Below are 22,571 nucleotides of genomic sequence, written 5' to 3'. Positions count from 1 at the left end.
GAAATAATATTCTTAAACGATTATATTATTGAAAATACATCAAATTGGTTAAATTACATTCGTTCGTTTTTCATCAAACTTTGAAAAAAACGTTTTTTTATTTTTTATTTTTGATAATGTGATTGACCTGGATGCATTAAAATGCTGTGTATTTGATTTGCAATGTATTTGAATTGTTTCTTAATTATTTGATTATCATCATCGGTGAATGTCTTGTCTCTCAAATCCACTCTAATCTCTACTGTAAATTTATCAAAATCGATTGACATCATTTCAATTGTGAAATTGAATGATAGATCACAATCATCTTTTTTCCTGATATTATTATTATTATTATTATTATCATAATTATCATATCATTAATTTTGATACAATTTAGTATATATTTTTTATGATCTAATACGACTGTGTTGTTATATATCTTCCTAGTGCTATTATGACGATCATTATCATTATCATTATTATTATTATTATTATTATTATCGTCATTACTACTGATATTATTATCATTATCAACTAAATTTTGATTTGATTGTACAGGTTGTTGTTGTTGTTCTTCTTTAGTTTCATATTTAATATCAATTAGTTTAAGATACATTCCTAATTCAAGTATTACATGTGTTAATGGAAGGTTTGTAACGAAAGTACCTTTAAATCCTGGTCTCTCTATTGCTCTACGTTGTTTTCTTGTTAGTTCCTCTGGTTTTTGGAATGTTAGTTCATCACCGACAAAAGACCAACAAACAACCCATCTACTACAATTTCCTTGTGCCAACTCTGTTGTAGTATAACAATTGATATTGTTATCTCTCAACATTGTCAATACACTTTCAACATTCTTTTTTCTACCCAACAAAGTAGAGTATAATCTATATTTTTAATATTATAGTTATTGTTAGTTTAATATTAAACAAAAAAGTACTACTACTACTACATACTTAATATTCGATCTTAATATTAAACTATCTTTTATCATTCTTTTTACAAATTGTAATTCACCACCTTCTGTTACCAGCTCGTTATCGGCACCGGTGCAAGTTGTTTTGTGATTCAACTTGGTTTGCTTTAGGTCCTCAAAGAACGGAGGATTGCAAATAGATATTTCATAGCGACTGTATTCATCGATGACATTGTTGAGTATTAACTCTTTCTCTACTTGGATCACTTGTATTTCTCGCTGCAGTTGATTGCGCTCAACGTTTGACCGAGCAAACTCAATCGATCGACTATCGATATCGGTGGCGAGGAATCGCCATCCGAATAGGCGTGTACCCAGCAATGGATAGATACAAGACGCACCGGTACCAACATCGATTGCCCTAACCGAAGATCTAGACTGACTGACTCGACTACTAACATTACCATCGCTACTGTCCTTTGGCAATGGGAAACACTGTTCCGCTAACCTATCATAGCAATCTTTTATCCAGAGCAGATAGTTCAGCCTCGATGTTATCATTGGACAGAGATAATCGAATGGCAGATTCACCTTCAAACCGAAATCATGATCCAACAATGTAATGGTCAGCTCCCTAACAGCATCTGGATCTTTCCAATCGATATTATATATCTTTTCATTCTTATTAAGAATACTTTTAAAATGTACATATTATTAGTATTCCGCTCGTAAATTTAATAATAACAACAACAACAACAACAATAACAATAATAATAATAGTAATATTTACAATTTATCAAACTTTGGATATTTCTCTGCTAACAATTTAAAGTTTGGTGGATTATTCTTATAGATATTATCTCTATGCATCAACTCATTTGTTCTTGATCTCTTTCTACCGTTCCAAAGCTTTAGATATTCATAATAATTATCATTTTCATCATTATCATCTCCTTCTTTTTCTTCATCTTCTACTTCTAAATCTTTATTTACATTCTCACTAACATTCTCATTATTATTAACAATTTCCAATTCTTTTCTTTTTAGTGAATTATTGTTATTATCGATATTGTTGTTATCACTTTCCATATGTGTTACTATGTATTATTATCTGTGGAACTTGTCAAAATTAAAAATAAATTTTTATTTTTTTGAGTGTGAATCAGAAAACAAGTAAAGTAAAAACCTTAATTGGAAATATTCTTTATTTATAAAAATTTTGACAAATATTCTTTAAAAGTATTTTGTTGCTGTGCTGTTTTCCCATACTTATCATAATTTATGACTCACAAATTCATTTTAATTTGACTTTTTTCATCTTAAATTTTTTGTTGAACTTGTGACTCATACTTTTTAATTAATTACTAAGTTAACCAGTTTTTTTTTTTTTGATTAAACAAACTATTATAAAAATTGATATTTTTTATTTATTTGTTTACATTTCATTCGATACAATAAATAAATTAATATATACTACAACTTATCTATTAAAAAGACTTTATATATAATATAATACAACTTAATATATAATATAATCATGGTGTTGTTTGCAATGCTTTGTAGAATCGATGGCTTGATGCTATCGGAATCGATGGATTCCACTCAACAAGATTCATTCGATAGAACCTATAGAGAACAAGCTAAATTGATATTCAGTAAACTATCAAGAGTTTCTGAGAAAGCAATGACTTTAGATACTGATAAATATTATTTTGCGTAAGTTTTTAAAACTTAATATGATCATCATATCATATTATTAAATGATGATCTGATCAAGCACAAATATTAAAATGAAAATGATATAATATCATCATTATTATTTATATAGTTATTTAATTGAAAACGATGTATGTTATTTATGTTTATGTGAAAAAGCATATCCAAAGAAGTTGGCATTCAACTTTTTAGAAGAGTTGTACAAGGAATTCGATACTTCGTATGGCAGTGAGGTTGCACTGGCGAAAAGACCCTATCAATTTGTGAAATTCGAAACATTCATCACCAAAACAAGAAAACTATATAGAGATACAAGATCACAGAGAAACCTATCGGATGTCTCCTTCGAATTGAGAGATGTACAGAAAATTATGACTAAAAATATAAGAGATATCGTTGGTAGAGGTGAAAAATTAAATGGTAAGTTAGTTTACATAGCTACTCTAGTGTGACGTTTGAATTATTAGAATCCTTAAAATAACTAACCTGCCTGTATCCACCTTAAACACTATCAACTTCTTTTTTTTTTTTTTTTAGATGTAAATGATAAATCAGAAAAGTTACTAGCAGAATCGATTCGTTATGAAAAACAAACTATTGCATTGGCATCACAATTATTCTTTAAAAAGTATTTCCCTGTTATAATTATACTCTTATTCCTTTTCTTTATCTATATTAGATATGCATATTGGTGAAAATAATAGAAAATAACAATAAAAAAAGATATATATACATATTGAATTCAAATAAGATTGTGACGACAAATAGATTAAAGTTTTTGTTTGTTTGATTACTTTGTTTTTTATCCAGCCAATTTATGGTTATGGAAATTGTTTATAGTTTTATGTTAAACTACCATCTACCCATTGTTTAACAGTGTATTTCTTCATTTTTCTAGCAAGTCCAAAGTTTTTCAGTAGGTAAAAAGGCTGACCGTTATTCCAGTCCCATAGACGCCAACGGTAGGGAGGATCATCGATGTTTACCATGACGGTACCAGCCGGATCCGCTTGCTTTCCACTGAGTACTTCAAAGTTGGAGATCAATTCCAAGTCGGTTTCGGATTCACCACGTACAGCTTTTTGGTAGTTCCAAATCATTGGATCGTATGCGTACATTCCAATCATCTGGACGATGATCGCCAGTATACCAGTGCATACCAACAGTGTCACGAGTGGCTGAATTCTCTTCATTCTTGTGATACCTGCACCAATCATTGCCAAGAGTGTTGGCATCAAGTCGGTGAGTGGACGCGGTCCGAAACACCAACCTCCCCAATAGTCAAAGAATGTACTGGCGGCATAGGTAAGGATGGCAGTCGATGCCATGAATGGCGCGAGCAGTGTAATCGTTGATTTATCACTGAAAAACAGCGAGACGATGGAGAATATTAAGAATGGCGAGTGTACAAACAATCCACGAGATGGACTGAACAGTAGCGTTGAAAGACCGGTCCATAGTGGAGTTGTCCATGTTCCTTCGGCAAGTCCGGTTTTGGCTGGTGCCAGTTGCTCCGCTGCAATGGTCTGGCCAGTGATAAAAGGTGATCCGAAAAATAATTGATTATGGTAGAGGAATGCTGCACCGAGAATTGCACCGGTCACTCCATACGCAAATAAACGAATGAATTGTTTTTTGAATCCAACTTTTCCTGGAATGAGACAGTTGACCAACATTCTACTGAGAACGGCCAGTGGATAGAGTGCGCTGGTAGGACGACAAATAGTTGCCATACTCAAGGCAAAAGCACAGGAAATCGCGTATATAATCGATGATTTGTTGCTACTCGATGCCGATTGCAATTTAATATAGCAATAGAGTCCGATGGAGAGGAACATTGTGTTGGGTGCGTGTTGCCATAGCGCCTGACTGTTGATACTGGCCAGTGTAGTACCAAGTCCATAGAGTATGGTAAGCAGGAAAGAAAACATAAAATTACTGGAATGATCGATACTGTCTCTGGAAATCAGCTCCAAAAATACCTGGAACATAACACCACAGGAAATCGCAGAGAATAGCGATGCCGACAGCTTGGAAATATATAAAAGATGCTCACGGCTATACTGACAATAATCATTCGCTTTCACGGGGTAACGTGCAGTGTAGAGACGAAAGATTGGTGCCGATGTCAGAGCAGTTCCAATTCCAAATGTACTGGCATAGACTGCGCTGTTGTCAGGTGTTTGCGATGGTGATTTGGCGATCGAATCCACAAGGAAGTAGTGCGGACGATCCACTTTAAGACGTCCCATCTCATAGAGTTGCCATGCACTTCTAGGTTCAACCTTTCCATTGATGACGGTGCTTGCCGTTTGATTCCAATGCGCCAAACTCAAACCGCTTCTTGGAATTGCATTCTTTGGATCTGCCCAAAACTTCCATTGAAACAGGCAGGGTGTATCTCGTGGTGTCAGACCAAACAGTTCGACACCACTGCTGCTGAGCAGTGACGATGGTGGCACATGTGCCAGTCGAAGTGACAACAACATATTGGAGTTGGAATCACCACCCACCGTCATCTCACCATTGGACATATACAATCTGAACATACCGAAAACAATCATCAAGGTGGTCACTCGATTGATCCATATCCAATGTTTGAATGATTGATATTCATAGTTTATTTGTAAAGGTTGTTGATCTGCTACTGATTGTTGTTGTTGTTTATTATTACCACTATTGGTAATATTTGAAGATCTTTTACTACTACTATTATTCTTTCTATTCTTTGTTGTACTACTCATTTTACTGTTTTATCCACCCTTATATTATTATTAATATAGATCTATTAAATGTTGGCTGTATAGAGTGTGGTGGTGGTAGTAGTTTGAGGTGTGGTGATGATGATAACTTATAGATCTATATTACAGTTTAGAGAGAGAAAGTTGTGCAATCAAAGAAAACAGGTGTGAAGTTTGTAGCTAAAAATGATATAATTTTTAATTTTTTTTTTTGAAAACCCATGTTGCCTTTTTTAAATTTTGATGATCAATTTCATCTAGATAATCTTTTTTTAAAATTTCGTTGCTGTGATAAGACATTATATATATAACTTTCTTACCTTTGTTATTATTATTATCATCATGTGGGAGATGAGATCTGTGTGATCTGATCATCATAGTTGTTGTTTTGGTTATTGTGTCAATGTTGTTCTGTGTGGTTTTGAGAAAACTGTTTATTTTTAATCGACCTTACTAAACAAAAAATCAATAAACAAAAAAATTCATCGTCTTGTTTATACATACACAAACCTCGAAAACCACACACACACACACATACTTACCACCCCCACTGTTGTCTTGAATTGAATGGAATTCATGTGTGTGTGTCAGTGTGTGAGTGTGTGTGTGTCAATTATACCACCATATATAAATATGGTATAGTAGTCTTTATGGTTATATTGTTTTTCTTTGACTATTATGTTTGTTTCGTTTTCCAAAAATAGAAGCTCAACTCAATATAACTCCACCTACCTATTCTTATCAATAAAAAAAAAAAAAAAAAAAACACAATAGTTATCATACTCACTCTATTATTGGTGTATGATAACAAAAATATAATAGTATTACAATTATAATTATTGATATTTCAAAATCAAATTCAATTCATTCATTCCCATTAATCGTTTTTCTTATTTTTATTTGTTGTTGTTGTTTTTTAGATGACATAATAATATCAATAAAAAATAAACGCATTAAGAATATACACCACTACACTCTATTTTGTTCATTACATCCAATTTCACTCACATTTGTGTTGTTGTTGTTGTTGTTGTTGTTGTTGGCTGTTTGGTTGGTTTATTTTATGATATTTGTGATATGACTACGGTCAGAGATTGGTGGTAGATAAATAGATAGACAAAACAGAAATTATTAAATAAATAAATCAAATTCTAATCCTTAGTTTAATTTCAAATTTTCTTATATTAAAATAGCATTTTTGTTTTTTTTTTTGAATAAAGGTTAGAAGAGATAACATAAAACATATCATTATCTAGATTCTATTTATCTTTAATCTATAATCAATCTTAACTTATATATATTTTAAAAATAATATTCGTTTTTAAAATAATCAAAAAAATAATATTATTTCGAATTTTATTTATTTTTATATACAATACTTATACAAAAATCAAAACACAAAAAAACAGATATAGATTCAATAGATATAGAATACAAATTTAAAATTTACAATTTTAAAATCAATAATATTAATAATAATAATAACATAATTATAATAGTAGTAGTTTTAAAAATAAATTATTTATTAGATGATATTAAATTACAAAATTTAAAACAAAATATATATTTAAAATTATACAATATTTTTATATAGAAAAATATATAGACTTCCAGGTTTGTCATATTTTTGGTATCCAAAAATATTGAGGTGAGTTTGAGGAGTTCTTTACTTTCCAAGTTTGAATTAAAAATACAAAATTGGTTAAAAAAATGGACTCATCTCAAAACAACCAAAAACCAAATATAGATAGTAATAATAATAATAATAATAATATTAATATTAATAATAATAATAATAATAATAATATTAGTAGTATTAGAAATGAAAGAATATCAAGTCCACATGTACCCCCACCAAATTTTTTCACCAATCATCCAGTTGACACCTTTGACGACGAAGAAGACGATGAGGATGATCTTCGACAAAGTCTAAATAGTAGTATACAAATGGGAAACTTTAGAAATAGTGATAATAAATACCTATCAGATAGTCCAATTTTACTCAGTAAAAGCCAGCAATATCATAATCAGTTTCTGCAGCAACAACCACCATTACCAAATCCAACCAACAGGAGCAACAAACCCATCGATTTAAACAAAGAATCTACTTTCCTGCCTCATCGTGGAAATCAATCATCAACACCCACCCACTCAAGCAAGAGTCTACCTTCGCAACATTTACCACAGCCACAAGAATATGTTTCCTTGGATATGGGAAGTGGGCAAAACCAGCAGCAATCTACACCAACAATCCTACATCAACAACAACAAAAACAAAAACATCAACAACAGCAACATAGTAGGAATCAAAGATCGACAACCAAAAATTATAATAGTAGAATAAGAGAGATTGAAGATGATGAAGAAGAGGAAATGAATATTGAGTCTGGAGTAGATAAAACTGGTCAACAGCTAGAACAACTAAACAATCCACAATTACAATCTACAAAGAAGAAGAATTTCTTCTCACCTCTGTCAACAATGTTTGGTTTCAACAAGAAGAAGGAACGACCAAGGATAAGTCCTGATACAATCAATAAAAATCAACGAACTCCAGCATACTCCTCCACTCGCAAATACTCCATTCCACAGTCATCCTCCACTATTTTCGGTGGATCATCTTCTACACAACAGGCAGCGGCCTCTGCTATTCCGAATCACCGTCACTATCTCAACAACTCACTGGCGTCACCGTTCAGTCCGTTCGAGAGGATGTCACCTGTCCGATCACCAGCACCGTCGCCAATGGCACATCACCAACTGAAACGACACATGATGAAGTCCAGCTCTGAAAGCTCCATCCACAAAAGCTACAAGACACCATCGCATCATCCCTCCGGTTACTACTTCAACGACAACCACACTTTCATTTCGAATCACTCGATTGAAATACTACAGAAAATATTTCATTATCCTTGGATGTTGCTGAAATTCATTATTACACCAAAAGCCGGTTTGATCTATCCGTCAAAGGTGATCAAGCGTCGTTCGAAAGTATTATCGCTGCTTTGTCTCTTGATGATTGTTGTATTTATCTTGGGTACTGTTCTGAACCATCCGATATGGTATATCTTTTCACCCGGTATTCTCATCTGTATTATATTGTTTTTTTTTGTTAAATTTACCAACTACTATTTTCTACTGAGCTTTGCACTGGTGGCGACATGTGTGACAATCAATATAACATCGGTTATAGTTGCAGTCAATAAGTTGGAACACACGAGTGGTGCACTTTTATTTTCATGGGATACACTCGTACTGATAGCTGTATCTCTTTTATTTCCTCGACTATTTCTTTGTATTATATTATTGTTTACCGTGACATTCTGCTATATTGGAATGGGTATCTACCTGGCGGTATCACATCATTTCTCAAGAACAAATGTATTAGATGTAAGATTTTTTATTTAACAATCATCTAATCTAACTGATTAACCTTTATTACTTTATATTAGACATACGATTCTATTGGTGAAATGCTTAGAGGTATTTTGGTGACACTTGTACTTTTGTTATTTTATTCTATTCTATCATCTATTGATCTACGTGAAATCGAAAGAAAGGAAGAGAGAAATCAAAGTCTATTCAAGATTAGCAATGAGGCTTTGGTTGTTCATAAAGGTGGTTTTATAACTGATGCTAATGCTGCTTTTGAATCAATGTTTCAAATTAAACTACAAGATATGCTTTATCCAGTTGTAAGTAATTCAAATTTAAATGATCATATCTAAAATAGTAAAAATTTATTTATTTTATTTTATTTTAACAAAAAACAAAACTAAACAGCCAAGTGGTATTTGGGAATTCTTACCTGATCTTGAAAGTATCTATTCACAGGATGGGTCGATGGATACTCCTCTTCCACCAGTAATTGAAACAACGGCAATAGATTCCGGTGGTCGTGCATTCGATGTAGAAGTTCGTACTAACAAGGCTACCTATGCCGGTAAACCAGTAGATGTATTCTCTATTATCGATATCACTGGTAGAAAGAATCTCATTGAAGCAGATGTAGCTCTACGTAAAGCAGAGGCTGCCAATGAAGCTAAAGTTGTTTTCCTTACAACAATCAGTCATGAATTAAAGTAAGTTATTATATAGCAATCAACTTTGCTATTATATCAACTAATCATTTGTTTTTTTGAAACCAATTTTTTTTAGAACACCAATCAATGGTATTATGGCATCATGTGAAATCTTGGAGAGATCGAATTTGGATGCTGGACAACGTGAATTTCTCGATGCAATTAGAATGTCGTCAAACTATTTGTATTCATTGGTGTTGGATATTCTTGACTACAGTAAAATGGAAGCCGGAAAGATGGAATTGGTTTTGGATGATTTCAGTTTGCTAAAGATGTTGGAAGATACGCTGAGTATGGTTTCAAAGAATGCTCAACCAAAGGGATTGGATTTGGTTGGTTTTGTCGATAGCAATGTTCCAGTGTTGGTGCATGGTGATGCCACTCGTGTCAGACAGATCCTCTTGAATCTCATTTCCAATGCCATCAAATTTACCGATGAAGGACAAATCAAGATCCGAGTCAAGTTGGACAGAGAGATTACAGAAACCAAGGAATATCAGTTGCTATTCGAAGTTGAAGACTCTGGTATTGGTATCAAGAATGAACACATCGTATTGCTGTTCACTCCATTCTCACAAATCGATTCCAGTAACTCTAGAAAGTATCAGGGTACCGGTCTTGGTCTAAGTATTTCAAAGAGACTAGCCAATATGATGGATGGTGAAGTGTTTGTGAACAGTGACTTTGGTATTGGATCTACATTCTCCTTTACTATCAGACTTGGATATCCAGTATCAAAACCTGGATTTACATTCCAAAAGATGGGAGGTGCCATTTTCATGGGCGATGAGTTGGAGGGATTCGATTCACTGCTTGTCGGTCCGCGCAAAGTAGGAAAGAGTGGTGGTCCGGTTGTGGGTGTAATTGTTGATCCTAATCAATGGGTACGAAAATCGATTGCTCAGTACTTCTCTCTCATGAGTATCTCTTGTATGGAATTCGAAGGTGAAGACGATTGTCGTGAATACTTTGAGAATAATCAATCTGGAAACGCTGCATGTCTCATCATCTCGAGTATCGTCACACTGAACTCGCAGACCATCAAGAGTGGATCTCGTGAGCTACACTGGGTGATGCTTACATTCAGTCCAACTCCACAGCTACTGCCAGGCTTTGAAGATCTCATTCAGAAACCTTGTAAATTCACTGACATTGTGCGTTGTCTCTTTGTTGTCAATCGCTCTACTCTTGACTTTTTCAATGAGTCGCAAATAAAGAAACACAACTTCCCTGTTCAAGCGCCAGCACCCATCCCAGCACCCGTCTCTGAACCGGAACAAGCCGCGTCAGTTGACAGTCTAGAGGCATCGCCAACCTTCAATACACCAATTGGATTGACTCGCTCTGGAAGACGACCATCAGTATCTCAGCAGCAACCAAAAGACGGTATGCAACAATCACATGAGAATCAATCGGATATCAACGTTCCTACAACTGCTGCCGCTGCAGTTGCAGCTGCTACATTGATTGGAACATCGATGGCAGTGCCAGCTGCAACCTCAACTGCGCCAACCACTGAATACATTCATACACCAACAACCACTTCGCCCTACGACAAGGATCACACCAAGAAGATCAGTACTGAAAATGTCAGAAAGTCAGAGGTCTTAACTGAACATGAACAAGAAGAAGTTATCATCAAACCACCACCTCTTCCACCTGTTGTACCTGTTGTGCCTGCTCCAATCGTTGGCAGTTCTGGTGGTCTTGGTGGATCTAACAACAACAACAATAACAAACATGATGAGCTGATTCTCTTGGTGGAAGATAATGATATCAATGTCAAAGTATTCAGTCGATTCCTCAAGATTGGTAACTACAACTTCAAGTCAGCGTTGAATGGTGTCGAAGCAGTTGAAATGTGTCAGAAATATGATTTCGATTTAATTTTAATGGATTGTCAAATGCCCAGAATGGATGGATTCCAAGCAACCAAAGCAATCAGAGAATTAGAAGGACTTGGTAAAATTAAACCCGTATGTATAATAACCAACTATCTAAAAATATAATATATTTAAAACAGCTCTAATCTTACTGATTAATGATGATATTTTAGCCACCGATGAAAAGATCTCCAAAGCTTATCATTATTGCTTTGACCGCCAACAATGAAGATCGTCAAAAATGTTTAAATGTGGGAATGGACGATTTCCTTCCAAAGCCTGCTAGTTGTGCCCTGGTGTTAGAGGCAATCAAGAGACATCTCGAACCTGAAGATGACGATGAACCTCTTCTAATTGAACATTATCCAACTACTACAACAACCACTACTTCCTCATCCGCCAGTGGTGTAGATGACACTAAACCACCGTCATCATCAACATCAGATCTAAATAAATGATGAATTTAAAGATGTCGCTACATATCTTACAATCGTTGAAAAAAAAAGTGTAAACAGATTACTTGAATCCAGCTAAATCATGTTTTCCTAAGTTGGTTGACTCATATGACATCGTTAAACATTGTTGTTGACAACAGACCAATTTTTTCAGTTGATATTTGTTTTTGTTTTTTTTGCGAGGTTATCCTCCAGATTTTTTTATTTTTGTTGTGTTTCCTCAACAACAATTGTACAAATATATATATTTAGTGGTTTTATTAATCGATATTAAATATCATCAAGAAAGGAGTAGAACCTTCCGATTATAAAAAGAATTATAAAGTTCTTTTTCCCAGATTATTATTATTTTAGTAGATGTTATTTGTTGATGTTTCTTGTCATGAATATAAAAATAGGAATGGTGTGATTTGTTTTGTGGGGGTTTTCGTAGATCTAAAAAAAATCTTTTTTCAAAATATCCAATTTTCAGGTTGGTGAAAAAATAATCTATTTTTTTTTGTAGGTGATGATTGTTTTTTTTTTTCGCAAAAATGTCACACCAGATCTCTTTTTGAGGTACAGTTTTGCCTGTACTACTTTAGCACAAGGTTATACGTTTTGGTGATTTTTTTTTTTCTAATCATCATTTCCAAAATGATAAAAAATCAAATCATTCCTCATTACGCAACACAAAATAATGATTTGGGTCATCTTATACCCACACTGACATCTTCAAAGTTGTTAGAGACACAAACTACTGAGTAGTACCCCCCAAAATCAAAAGATATACTTAATGGTCTCAGATGGGTGGTGGAAACCAATCAATGATATCAAATCGATTTCTGTGTGTGTGCCACAATACGATTTTGTTGGAACTCTGGGTGATGATGGTGGTGTTGTTGACAACCAAAGGTTTGCAAAAACTTTGCAAAAACAAAATAAACATGATCAAATCATATGATCCAAGTAACACCTCTGTAGTAGAAAGGAAAGAAGTCATTACATCAAGTAAAAAAAACAAAAATATTAAAATTAATCAAAAGAAAAAAAAAAACAAAACAAAAAGGTAAAAACTAGTTTATTTAATTGATCAATTAATACAAGATGTCTAGTTGGCTGTCAAAACAAAACATTCAAAACAACCAACAACAAAACTACAACACTGATCAGAAATATTATTAGAGTTTTATATTCATTACCATTTTCTAGAATATTAAAATCATTATATCAGGTCTAATACATACACCCAACACTCAGGAACAAACAACTTCACAACAACAACTCCACGGCAACAACAATATTATTCAAAAGTCAATATATATTCTAGATATTTTTTCATCGAAATTACAGCTTTTCCAACCTTTCCCTAACTCCGCTTTTTTTTTTCTTTTTTTTTATAAATCACTCCAAGCCACTTCCCTCAGAACTTTCTTATCATCACTTATTAAATAATAATTAAATCTTATCTTGATGTAAAACAAAATTACATTATTATAATTATATATTTTTAAATTATACTTATATTTATATATTTTTTTATATACCAATTTCAAAATAAACATATTATTTTGAATTCATTCAATATAAAATGAATTTGGGCAAACTGAGGCAAAAGTGTATAGAACAATGGAAAGATAGTAAAAGTGAAATAATATTCATCTGCCGTTGGTCTTGGCCTATGATTGTGTCAAATTTATTGAATAATGTATTATATCTATTTGTTAATCTAATTTTTGTTGGTCAAGGCGGTACTCCAGAGTCTAAAGATGAACTGGCTGCCGCAGCTTTAGCTAACACTTGGACCTATGGTACAGGTGGTATTGCACTTGGTATTCTTAACGCGTTGGATACCCTAATTAGTCAATCATACGGAGCAAGTAAGTATTTTATAAATTTCAAATATTTATCAATTGTAATTCTAATTTAATCTTTTTTTTTTCCCAGAAAACTTTGAATATGTAGGAATATTAGTTCAGAGAGCTGCTTCTATTACATCAGGTGTATCTGTATTTATTGGTATGTATTTATTGATTCTATTATGAATATATCAGTTTTATAACTAACAATATCAATACTATAATAACAGCCGCATTATGGTGCATTACAGATTATTTTTTGAAATTGGTTGGTCAAAACCATGAAATTTCTAATTTAGCTTTTAAATATGCACTGTATGTATCAATAATATATTCTCAAATGAAAAAAAATAGTTTACTAATTTAAATTCCATTAATAGTATGCTTTTACCTGGCTTATGGTTTTATAACATGACAATTTGTATGCAAAAGTATCTACAAGGGCAGGGTTTAATGATGCCCTCTATTTATATTGGTTTGGCAATAAATGGAATCAATGTATTCTTAAATTATTTATTGGTTTATGGAATGGGAAGTTATAATGGAATGGGTTATTTGGGTGCACCTTTAGCCACATCTATTTCTGTACGTATAGTTTTTACAATCTCCACCATTTCAATTACTAAATACTAATTCGTTTGAATTTGATTTAATCAAAAAAATAAAGAGAATCATTGGTTTCTTTTTAATGTGGGGATATATTTATGTTTTTAAATTACATAAAAAGACATGGTTTGGATGGACAAAAGAGAGTATTACTTTCAAGGGAATCAAGGAGTATCTTACATTGGGTATTCCAGCAGCGATTCAACATGTTTCAGAGGGTTGGTGTTTCGAAGTTTTGACAATCTTGGCAGGTCTTATCTCTACACATGATTTGGATGCCCATAATGTTTGTTATAATTTCACAACACTTACCTATCAGATTTCCAGTGGTATATCTATTGCTGTTGCGGTACGTGTAGGTCATCTACTGGGATCACGTCATCCTTTCCAAGCAAGAAGAGCTGCATGGGTAGGTTTCATTCTGGCAATGTTGGCAATGATTGTGGTAGCCATTGTTTTGGTAGCAGCACGCTATCAGATCGGTAAAATCTATACAAAAGACCAAGATGTCATTAATATTGCTGCAAAGATCTTGCCTATTGCAGCGCTTTTCCAGATATTCGATGGTGGACAAACTATATTCCAAGGTATAGTTCGTGGTATGGGTCGTATTAAAACCGGTGCCATTTCAAATTTCATTGCTTTCTATCTTATTACTATTCCATTCGCTGTTGGTTTGACATTTGGTGCCGACGTTGGTGTGACTGGTCTTTGGTGGGGTCTATGCATTGGTTTGATCAGTATTTTCATTGGGCTGGGAATATTCATCGTTTTGGTAAAGTGGCCGGTAGAAGTGGAGAAAGCAAAGATCAGAACAAAGACATTGGCACCTACCTTGTCACTCGACCAAATACCATTGGAAAAGATTCCACCACATCTCCGTCAGAATCAATCAGACGCTGCTACACCGCCAGGTGGAAGTCCGGTCAGCACCGACAGTATCATTAGCAATGTTAGCACTGACCAATCTACAAACATTTCGATTACAGTATCGACAACCCATCTAATTCCGTCGAGCAACGAAGAACAACAAGAACAACAAAATCAAAACTCAACAACAACAACAGCAAATGAAAATGTAACAATACAAATGGAACCAACAACACAAGGATAATAGTGGTGAGATATAAAAATAACTCGTCTCTACTCCGCAAAAAATCTTCGAATTATATTATTATTTATAGACGAAATAATAATAAAATTAATTTTCAAAAAATTAACTACATCTTGTAAAAGATATATAAACTAGTAATGAATAGTTTGGTTTGGTATCAAATTAAAGTAATATTTGATAAACTTTTTTTATTTTGTAATTAATATTGTTTCTAAACATAAATTGATTTACTTGAAGAGAATGAAATTACCACTTTCAATATACACCCTTCATACAAACGTGACCACATCCATTGTAGCAACAGAGGTAACCTTTTGCACAACCTTCTCCACATGCCTCGATACAAGCTCCAAACGTTCCAGGTTTGTGTGGTGGACATTTAAGTTGTACTTGATTGACTTCACAAAGAACCAATGCTGAAAGTAGTGAAAATATAACTAAAATCACAATTAAATTACGCATTATTTTATTTTTGATATTTCTCTGAATAAATTAGAAACTAAAAGAATATGACTAATAAAGTGTTTTGGATAACTTTATTGTTTGTTAATGTTGTCCATATTTTGTTTAAATCAAACAAAACAAACAAAATATAATAAAATGCAATAAAATAAAATATATAAAAACAAATAAACAAGTGTGTTTGTTTTTAGTAATTATTTTTATTCACATAAAGTTTTGAGATAATGGGTCAGAAGTTAGATATCTGTAACAAAACAGAAACTCGAAGTTCTGAAAAATGTTGTTGTTTTAAATCAAAGGTTAGGAAATTGATTTTAAAAATTTATATATATAAGTTATATTGTTATAACAATGATTTAATTATCTTTTTTTCATTGATCTAAACATTCATCAATTTTTTTTTATTTGTTTTTTTTTTTTTAGTCTATTTTTTTGTTTGTTTTTTTTTTTTTTTTGCAAAGCTGTTAACTCTGGTAGATTGTTGGGTTTACTCAAACGGCATCGTTGAAAAAATTAAATTTGTTTTTTTTTTTATTTTTTTTTTGCAAAAAATTTCACTACTGGTGGTGAATCCGTTTCGATTGCACCAATATTCACTCTCTACACCACCAAACATCTAGTTTTTATTTTAAAATCATTTTCATTCACTTTAAACATAGTTATTTTTATAATTTATTTATCTATACATATAAAACTTCTATATTTAATTAAATTGTAATATTACATTAAGAATCAAAAACCCACACACTTTTTTTTTTTTTTTTTGATACCACATCGGCACTCACTAACCACATATTACCTATCAATCAAACAAAACAAATCAATAAAAAAACAAAAATACAAAAAAAAATCAAAAGTAATCTATTTTTTTTTTATTCTATCATTATTTGTCTATTTTTTAGTATAGTACAGAGTTTTACATAACGTTTCACTTTAAACATTAATAGTAGTAGTAATAGTAATAGTTATAATTTGTTGAAAAAGAAGTAGGATGAGTGGAAATCCTTTTGATTCGAATTTCAATCCCAATAGAGTTGTTGGTGCAAGTCCAAGCAGTCAGACCTACAGTCCAATTACAGAGGATAGAGCCAGATTGGAAGAGGTTGGAAGCGACGACGAAGACAGCCGTCTTAACAACAACAACTACAACAACAACAACAACAATGAATACGACGATGAGGACGGTCCCTTTCAGAGTGGAATCATTCTTGAGCCAATCAACCGTGATCCAACCAACTACCAACCAAAACCACTCTTATCTTCACAGGACGATATCAAAGAGGGTGACGGATTCAAAACTAAATTCACCAAAACAATTACAAAAACAAACAAACTTATTAAACAAGCAATTTTAGATTCAAATCAAAAGATTGTAAGTATATAAAAATATATAGATTGAATAGCATTAACTTTATATATAAAAGTCGACTTACCATAATGATAAATTTCATAGGAGGAAAAAGTAAAAGAATCAAATAAGAAAATTGAAGATACTATTATAGGTGGATTTGAATCGGTTGCAGGCGTTGGTATTAAAGCAGTCGATAAGGTACGTGATCAACATCATAAGCGTGTCGAACGTCATGAGAATCAAGAGCGTGCCATTTGGATTCAAGACAAGAAACAAATCTCAAAGTATGAATGTCTCGATTATATGACCATCTACAACAAAGCCTACCGTAATGAGATGTACAAAAACTTTAATAAACTAGGTTCCAGCAATGAATGGCAACGTTGGATCATCTCTACAGTCATGGGTATTTTCATCGGTGTCATTGCCTATCTCGGTCACATAGGAATATCCAATCTTACATTTTATAAATTCGAATTCGTCAAATATTGTAAGTAACCAGCAAACTAAACCTAATTAACAAAAAGAATCATAGTTATATATATATATATTAACATTGTATTTTATGTTTTTTTTCCAGTATTGACACTTGATTATTGGCTTGCTTTTCTTGCATTTTTCACATGTAATACGGTACTTGCAATTATAAGTTCATTGTTGGCCGTTTATTACGAACCTACAGCAGCTGGATCCGGTATTCCAGAGGTTAAAGGTTATTTGAATGGTACAAAGATTCCACATGTACTCAAGTTCAAGACTCTATGGACAAAGTTGAGCTCTATGATTTTTGCAGTGTCCTCAGGTTTGCAAGTCGGTGCCGAAGGTCCAATGATTCATATTGGTGCGATCGTTGGTAACGGTTTCTCACAGGCACAATCAAAGGAGTTTGGTTTTAAGATTCCATTCTTGCGTTCCTTTAGAAACGATAAGGACAAGCGTGATTTCGTTACTATGGGTGCGGGTGCTGGTGTCGCCGCTGCTTTCAGTGCTCCGTTGGGTGGTGCATTGTTCTCGCTCGAAGAAGTCAGTTCTTTCTGGTCAACAGCACTCACTTGGCGTGCCTTCTTTTGTTGCTTGGTAGCTACATTCACCGCAAAGATCCTCAAGGATTCACATCTCTCACAGCATCCAACCATGATTTTCGATATGGGAACCAATTCCACCGCAAACAACTACAATTTGCTCGAGTTGATTCCATTCTTGGTGATTGGTGTCATCGGTGGTTTCACAGGTGCACTCTTCACCTTGATCAATGTCAAGGTGGTTGCGATGCGTCGTAAGTACGTAAACAAAATCAAATCGCTACGTGTTCTCGAGGTATTCGTTATCATTACCGTGTCGACTATTCTTCAATTCTTCTTGCCATTCATGTTTCAATGTCATACAATCGATAGTCTCATTGTACACGCCGGTAACGAAACTCTCAGCTCAAGCTCCGAAACAATGGAGCAACTCAATGACCTGCTCAAGTCATTCAACTGTCCAGAGGGTTCGTACAACCCGATGGCATCCATTATATTTGCCGGTAACGAAGAGTCGATTCAGAATCTACTGGCTATCAACTCGCCAGAGTTGAACAACACCAATCGTTTCGGAATTCCAGCGTTGCTTCTATTCTTTTTGTTCTACTTTTTGTTTGCTGCCTACACAGCGGGTTGCGGTATTTCCTCGGGTACTTTCGTACCGATGATTGTCATCGGTGCTTCCTATGGTAGAGCGATCGGTGTTATCGTCCAACACATCTTTGGATACTCGACAATCGACCCCGGTGCCTATGCACTAATGGGTGCAGCTGCTTTCATGGCTGGAGTGTCGCGTCTCACCATTTCACTGTCGGTCATTCTCATTGAGACAACCAATGAACTTCAATATCTCTTGCCACTGATGGTGACAGTAATGGTTGCCAAGTGGGTTGCCGACGCATTGATCCATCCACTCTTTGACATTCTCATCGAGATGAAGTATATCCCCTATTTGGAGCCACACGCCAGCAAAGCAATGAAGATTCTCATGTGCAAGCATATCATGGCAAAGAAACCGGTCTACCTTTTGGAGAAAGATACACTCGGACGTATTCTCGAGGTGCTAAAGAATACAAATCACAATGGTTTCCCAGTGGTCAATAACCATGACGATCGTTGCGTTAAAGGATTGATTTTGAGAACTCAATTATTGATGGTTCTCGAAGGTCTCTCCGATGTCTACATTCCAAACACCGAACAAGTCTACTCACACACCGACTACACAACCAAATTGGCATGGAAGCTACCACAACTCTCTGATTTTTCATTCGATCCCGAAGATTACTCGATTCAAGTAGATTTCACAAACATTATGAACTTGACCGTGCTAACAGTGAACGAAGAGTTTGCTGTTAGTGAAGCTTTCCAACTATTTAGAACAATGGGACTTCGTCATATGCCCGTTGGTAAGTAACAAGTTTAATTAATATAACTATTGTATTGAAAAATAGCCAACTAACATTTTTTACTATTCTCTTTTTACTAGTAAATTCATATAATAAATTAAAAGGTATTATCACAAAGAAAGATCTATTGGAAAAGACATGTGAACAAAGATATAGGGAACTTTCACATATGAAATTGGATGTTTCGAAATTAATCCATGAAGGAGATGACGACAATCCACTTTCACAATCGACAAATAGATTAAGACATACAGCTAATTAAACAAAAGTTTAAAAGTACAAATTAACAAACCGATTCTAGATAAACTATAATTTATATTAAATAAAATATAGAACTTTTAAAAAAAAATAATAATAATTGAATTGATGATGCATCATTTTATTTTAGATTAAATTCAGATTTAATTAATGATGGAATGATTTGTTGATTACAAATAAGTGAGGTATCTGACAGAAAGGTTGGCAGGTGTTGATGGTGATCCGAGAAGAATAAAACCAAAAGTGTAGCTGGCACCTGCATTGATTGATGTTTGGTATGATGGAAGTGAGAGATCTCCATTTGGTAATCTGATTACATTCCAAAAGGCATTACCATCACGAACTTTGAAAGTGTAATCAGTATCACTAATATTATAATTAATAATAAATAATTTTTTGTTCATTAAAAATTTTGATCTATTAAAATAATTGATTGATTAAAAATTATAAAGAAATTATTTACATGAAAAAGTTCTTGATGTTTCTTCCAGATACGTTGGTTACGGTGACATCATATTGAGTGTATTGACGATTTCCACGACTTCCATCAGTCCATGTTCCAATCACAGTTTGATGGATACTGAGGTCAGAGTTGACTTGTTCATTGGCTGCAACGAATGCAACACAAATGAGGAGTGAACAGAAAAGTGCAATTATTTTCATTGTTGTTAAGTTTTCTTTGAGTTTAAAAGTTTTAAAGTTTAGTTTTGTTTTTTAACTTGTTTAATACTTTGAATTTGATTTGATGTTTCTACTCATCAAAACAATTCATTATTTATAGTTTTTTTCCTCCATCAGATTCTGTTGAAAAGTTATTAATATTAAACATTCCATTTAGAATTTTATCTACAGATTAAAAAACAAATATAAATGGAAATCAAAATATTAGATAATAGCATTGAACAGAATATTTTGTAAAAAAATAATAACCGTTATTGCTATGAAGTTGTGCATTCAAAAAGAAAAGAATAATTATTTATTAATCAATTGTAGTAATACAATGTAAAAATGTGATTCGAGATAATGACAAATACAATTTTAAGGGGGTTTGTCAATTTATTTCTTAGAATTTTGTAACTATCCACATAATATATTCTTTGTGAAGGTACACTTGAGTTAATTGATAACACACAATCATTTTCTTTTTTTTTTTGTACAATTTTAATTAATTTTGTACAAAAAAAAAAAGGGTTTAATTTTACTAAATTCGTAAAAACACTCTTCAGGTGGATATTCTTTTTTTTAATGATACTTGAAATACATTTCTATGTTTAACCTTCCAAGGTTAAAAAATTAATTCCAAAAATAGAAAAAAAATCAAATTGTAAATATTAATATTTAAACAAAATAAAAAATATAATATAATAAATAAAAATAATAATTTATTGTCTCATTTTTTCTAACATTTCTTTGTAATTGTGCCTATATTGATTTTATATATTAGTTAATTTGATAAAATTTAATAATTTGAAAAATACATACTTGGTTAAAACAAAAGCTGGATTTTCATTTTGACCATCGGTAACTCCGATCTTGATTAATGGAGCAGAATAAGTAAAGCTGAGGGCATTTCCTGGTAAAGTTTGGCTTGGTCTATATACATTGAGAATGGTATTTGGGACTATAGTAATTTTTATGATTAGTTTTCTTACAATTGTTTTTTTCTAAATGTACTTACAAGCTTGGAAAAGGGTTTCAATATCCTTGTTTCCGATGTTTTCTACAATAATTTCACCGGCTCTCAAGAGAAGTTCGATGGTGTCACCCTTTGACATATTTCTGAATTTGTCAGCTCCAGTGATGGTAACCATATCAACGATGACATTGGTAGCACCAGTTTCATAACAAAGTCTTGCGGACTAATTGTATAAATAAAGAAAAATATTAGAAATAAAATTATATTTTTAATAAATTAAATTAGAACTTACATCAGTGACTGGTGTCATATAAGTGGCTCCACCATCACACTTTAAAAAATTATGAAAAAAAAATAATAATTAGTATTTTAGTTTGTTATTAATTTTTTTATATTATTTTTACTTACATAACTGTATCCACCCTTTTCGGTTGGTGGGAAAACACCTGGGATGGAACATGAAGCAATAACAGCTTTAACGATCTCTGGGTCGGTCTTGTAGAATTGATCAAACATACCGGTATCCAAATTGGTGGCACCAATCATCATGTTACGATTCGAGGCCAAGAATTGAGTGGTGTTAAGGGCGTTGGTCATAAAAACAAATAAGGGACCATCATCATAGATACCACGGTGAAGGAACAAACCATCAACGACACCACCCTTCCAGTTTACAAAAACTTGCTCAGGAGAGATACTCAACCACTTTTCGGTCATGAAATTGGCAGCAGCAACTTCATCACCAACATTAAACATTGCCAAAGCCGCAGCATTAATCGAACCAGCAGAAATACCAGTTGCAGATAACCATTGTACATCTTTAAAAATATTTAAAATAATAACAATTAGTGGATTTACAAAAAATTAGAAAAAAAAAACCTAATAATTTTTACTTACCAGCTGGAGCACGCTTTGAGACGATACCAGAAACTACACCGGCTTGGTAGGCACCAAAAGCACCAGCACCCGAAAAGGTGATAGTTCTACATGTGGATTGAGCCATACAGGCAGCAATCATAGTTGATACAACAATTAATGAAATTAAGAACTTCATTGTATTTTTAAAATTCAAAAAAAAAAAAAATATCTATATATACAAA

General features: G+C 33.1%; 9 protein-coding genes across 9 annotated transcripts; 4 read left to right on the top strand and 5 right to left on the bottom strand.

Moving 5' to 3' along the window:
- Positions 1-104: 104 nt before the first annotated feature.
- On the bottom strand, positions 105-1,987 carry PPL_05710 (uncharacterized protein; the record flags this gene model as incomplete). Its single annotated transcript, XM_020576584.1, has 4 exons — positions 105-307; positions 373-869; positions 939-1,592; positions 1,689-1,987. The coding sequence occupies 4 exons, from the start codon at positions 1,985-1,987 to the stop codon at positions 105-107; spliced, it is 1,653 nt and encodes a 550-aa protein (XP_020433833.1).
- Positions 1,988-2,435: 448 nt separating this feature from the next.
- On the top strand, positions 2,436-3,309 carry PPL_05709 (longin domain-containing protein; the record flags this gene model as incomplete). Its single annotated transcript, XM_020576583.1, has 3 exons — positions 2,436-2,614; positions 2,727-3,034; positions 3,152-3,309. 3 exons carry the CDS (start codon positions 2,436-2,438, stop codon positions 3,307-3,309), a joined length of 645 nt encoding a protein of 214 aa, XP_020433832.1.
- A 147-nt stretch (positions 3,310-3,456) lies between these two features.
- On the bottom strand, positions 3,457-5,358 carry PPL_05708 (uncharacterized protein; the record flags this gene model as incomplete). The annotated part of the gene is made up of 1 exon (XM_020576582.1): positions 3,457-5,358. The coding sequence occupies one exon, from the start codon at positions 5,356-5,358 to the stop codon at positions 3,457-3,459; it is 1,902 nt and encodes a 633-aa protein (XP_020433831.1).
- A 1,707-nt stretch (positions 5,359-7,065) lies between these two features.
- On the top strand, positions 7,066-11,781 carry dhkB (hybrid sensor histidine kinase/response regulator; the record flags this gene model as incomplete). The annotated part of the gene is made up of 5 exons (XM_020576581.1): positions 7,066-8,382; positions 8,811-9,053; positions 9,142-9,440; positions 9,517-11,416; positions 11,497-11,781. The coding sequence occupies 5 exons, from the start codon at positions 7,066-7,068 to the stop codon at positions 11,779-11,781; spliced, it is 4,044 nt and encodes a 1,347-aa protein (XP_020433830.1).
- A 1,567-nt stretch (positions 11,782-13,348) lies between these two features.
- Positions 13,349-15,415, top strand: PPL_05706 (MATE family efflux transporter; the record flags this gene model as incomplete). The annotated part of the gene is made up of 6 exons (XM_020576580.1): positions 13,349-13,637; positions 13,705-13,776; positions 13,847-13,931; positions 13,997-14,201; positions 14,284-15,300; positions 15,407-15,415. The coding sequence occupies 6 exons, from the start codon at positions 13,349-13,351 to the stop codon at positions 15,413-15,415; spliced, it is 1,677 nt and encodes a 558-aa protein (XP_020433829.1).
- A 176-nt stretch (positions 15,416-15,591) lies between these two features.
- PPL_05705 (uncharacterized protein) lies at positions 15,592-15,798 on the bottom strand (the record flags this gene model as incomplete). The annotated part of the gene is made up of 1 exon (XM_020576579.1): positions 15,592-15,798. One exon carries the CDS (start codon positions 15,796-15,798, stop codon positions 15,592-15,594), a length of 207 nt encoding a protein of 68 aa, XP_020433828.1.
- A 224-nt stretch (positions 15,799-16,022) lies between these two features.
- On the top strand, positions 16,023-19,839 carry clcD (chloride channel protein; the record flags this gene model as incomplete). The annotated part of the gene is made up of 6 exons (XM_020576578.1): positions 16,023-16,033; positions 16,746-16,784; positions 16,831-17,170; positions 17,252-17,639; positions 17,730-19,577; positions 19,658-19,839. 6 exons carry the CDS (start codon positions 16,023-16,025, stop codon positions 19,837-19,839), a joined length of 2,808 nt encoding a protein of 935 aa, XP_020433827.1.
- A 166-nt stretch (positions 19,840-20,005) lies between these two features.
- On the bottom strand, positions 20,006-20,498 carry PPL_05703 (carbohydrate-binding domain-containing protein; the record flags this gene model as incomplete). Its single annotated transcript, XM_020576577.1, has 2 exons — positions 20,006-20,201; positions 20,299-20,498. The coding sequence occupies 2 exons, from the start codon at positions 20,496-20,498 to the stop codon at positions 20,006-20,008; spliced, it is 396 nt and encodes a 131-aa protein (XP_020433826.1).
- Positions 20,499-21,217: 719 nt separating this feature from the next.
- PPL_05702 (patatin-like phospholipase family protein) lies at positions 21,218-22,525 on the bottom strand (the record flags this gene model as incomplete). The annotated part of the gene is made up of 6 exons (XM_020576576.1): positions 21,218-21,257; positions 21,318-21,456; positions 21,514-21,694; positions 21,764-21,802; positions 21,880-22,289; positions 22,369-22,525. 6 exons carry the CDS (start codon positions 22,523-22,525, stop codon positions 21,218-21,220), a joined length of 966 nt encoding a protein of 321 aa, XP_020433825.1.
- Positions 22,526-22,571: the final 46 nt, after the last annotated feature.

This window comes from Heterostelium album (assembly GCF_000004825.1).
Source record: "Heterostelium album PN500 unplaced genomic scaffold PPL_contig12, whole genome shotgun sequence".
NCBI lineage: Eukaryota > Evosea > Eumycetozoa > Acytosteliales > Acytosteliaceae > Heterostelium > Heterostelium album.
The sequence above is the reverse complement of the archived record's forward strand: the minus strand, read 5'-3'. Positions and strand labels throughout refer to the sequence as shown.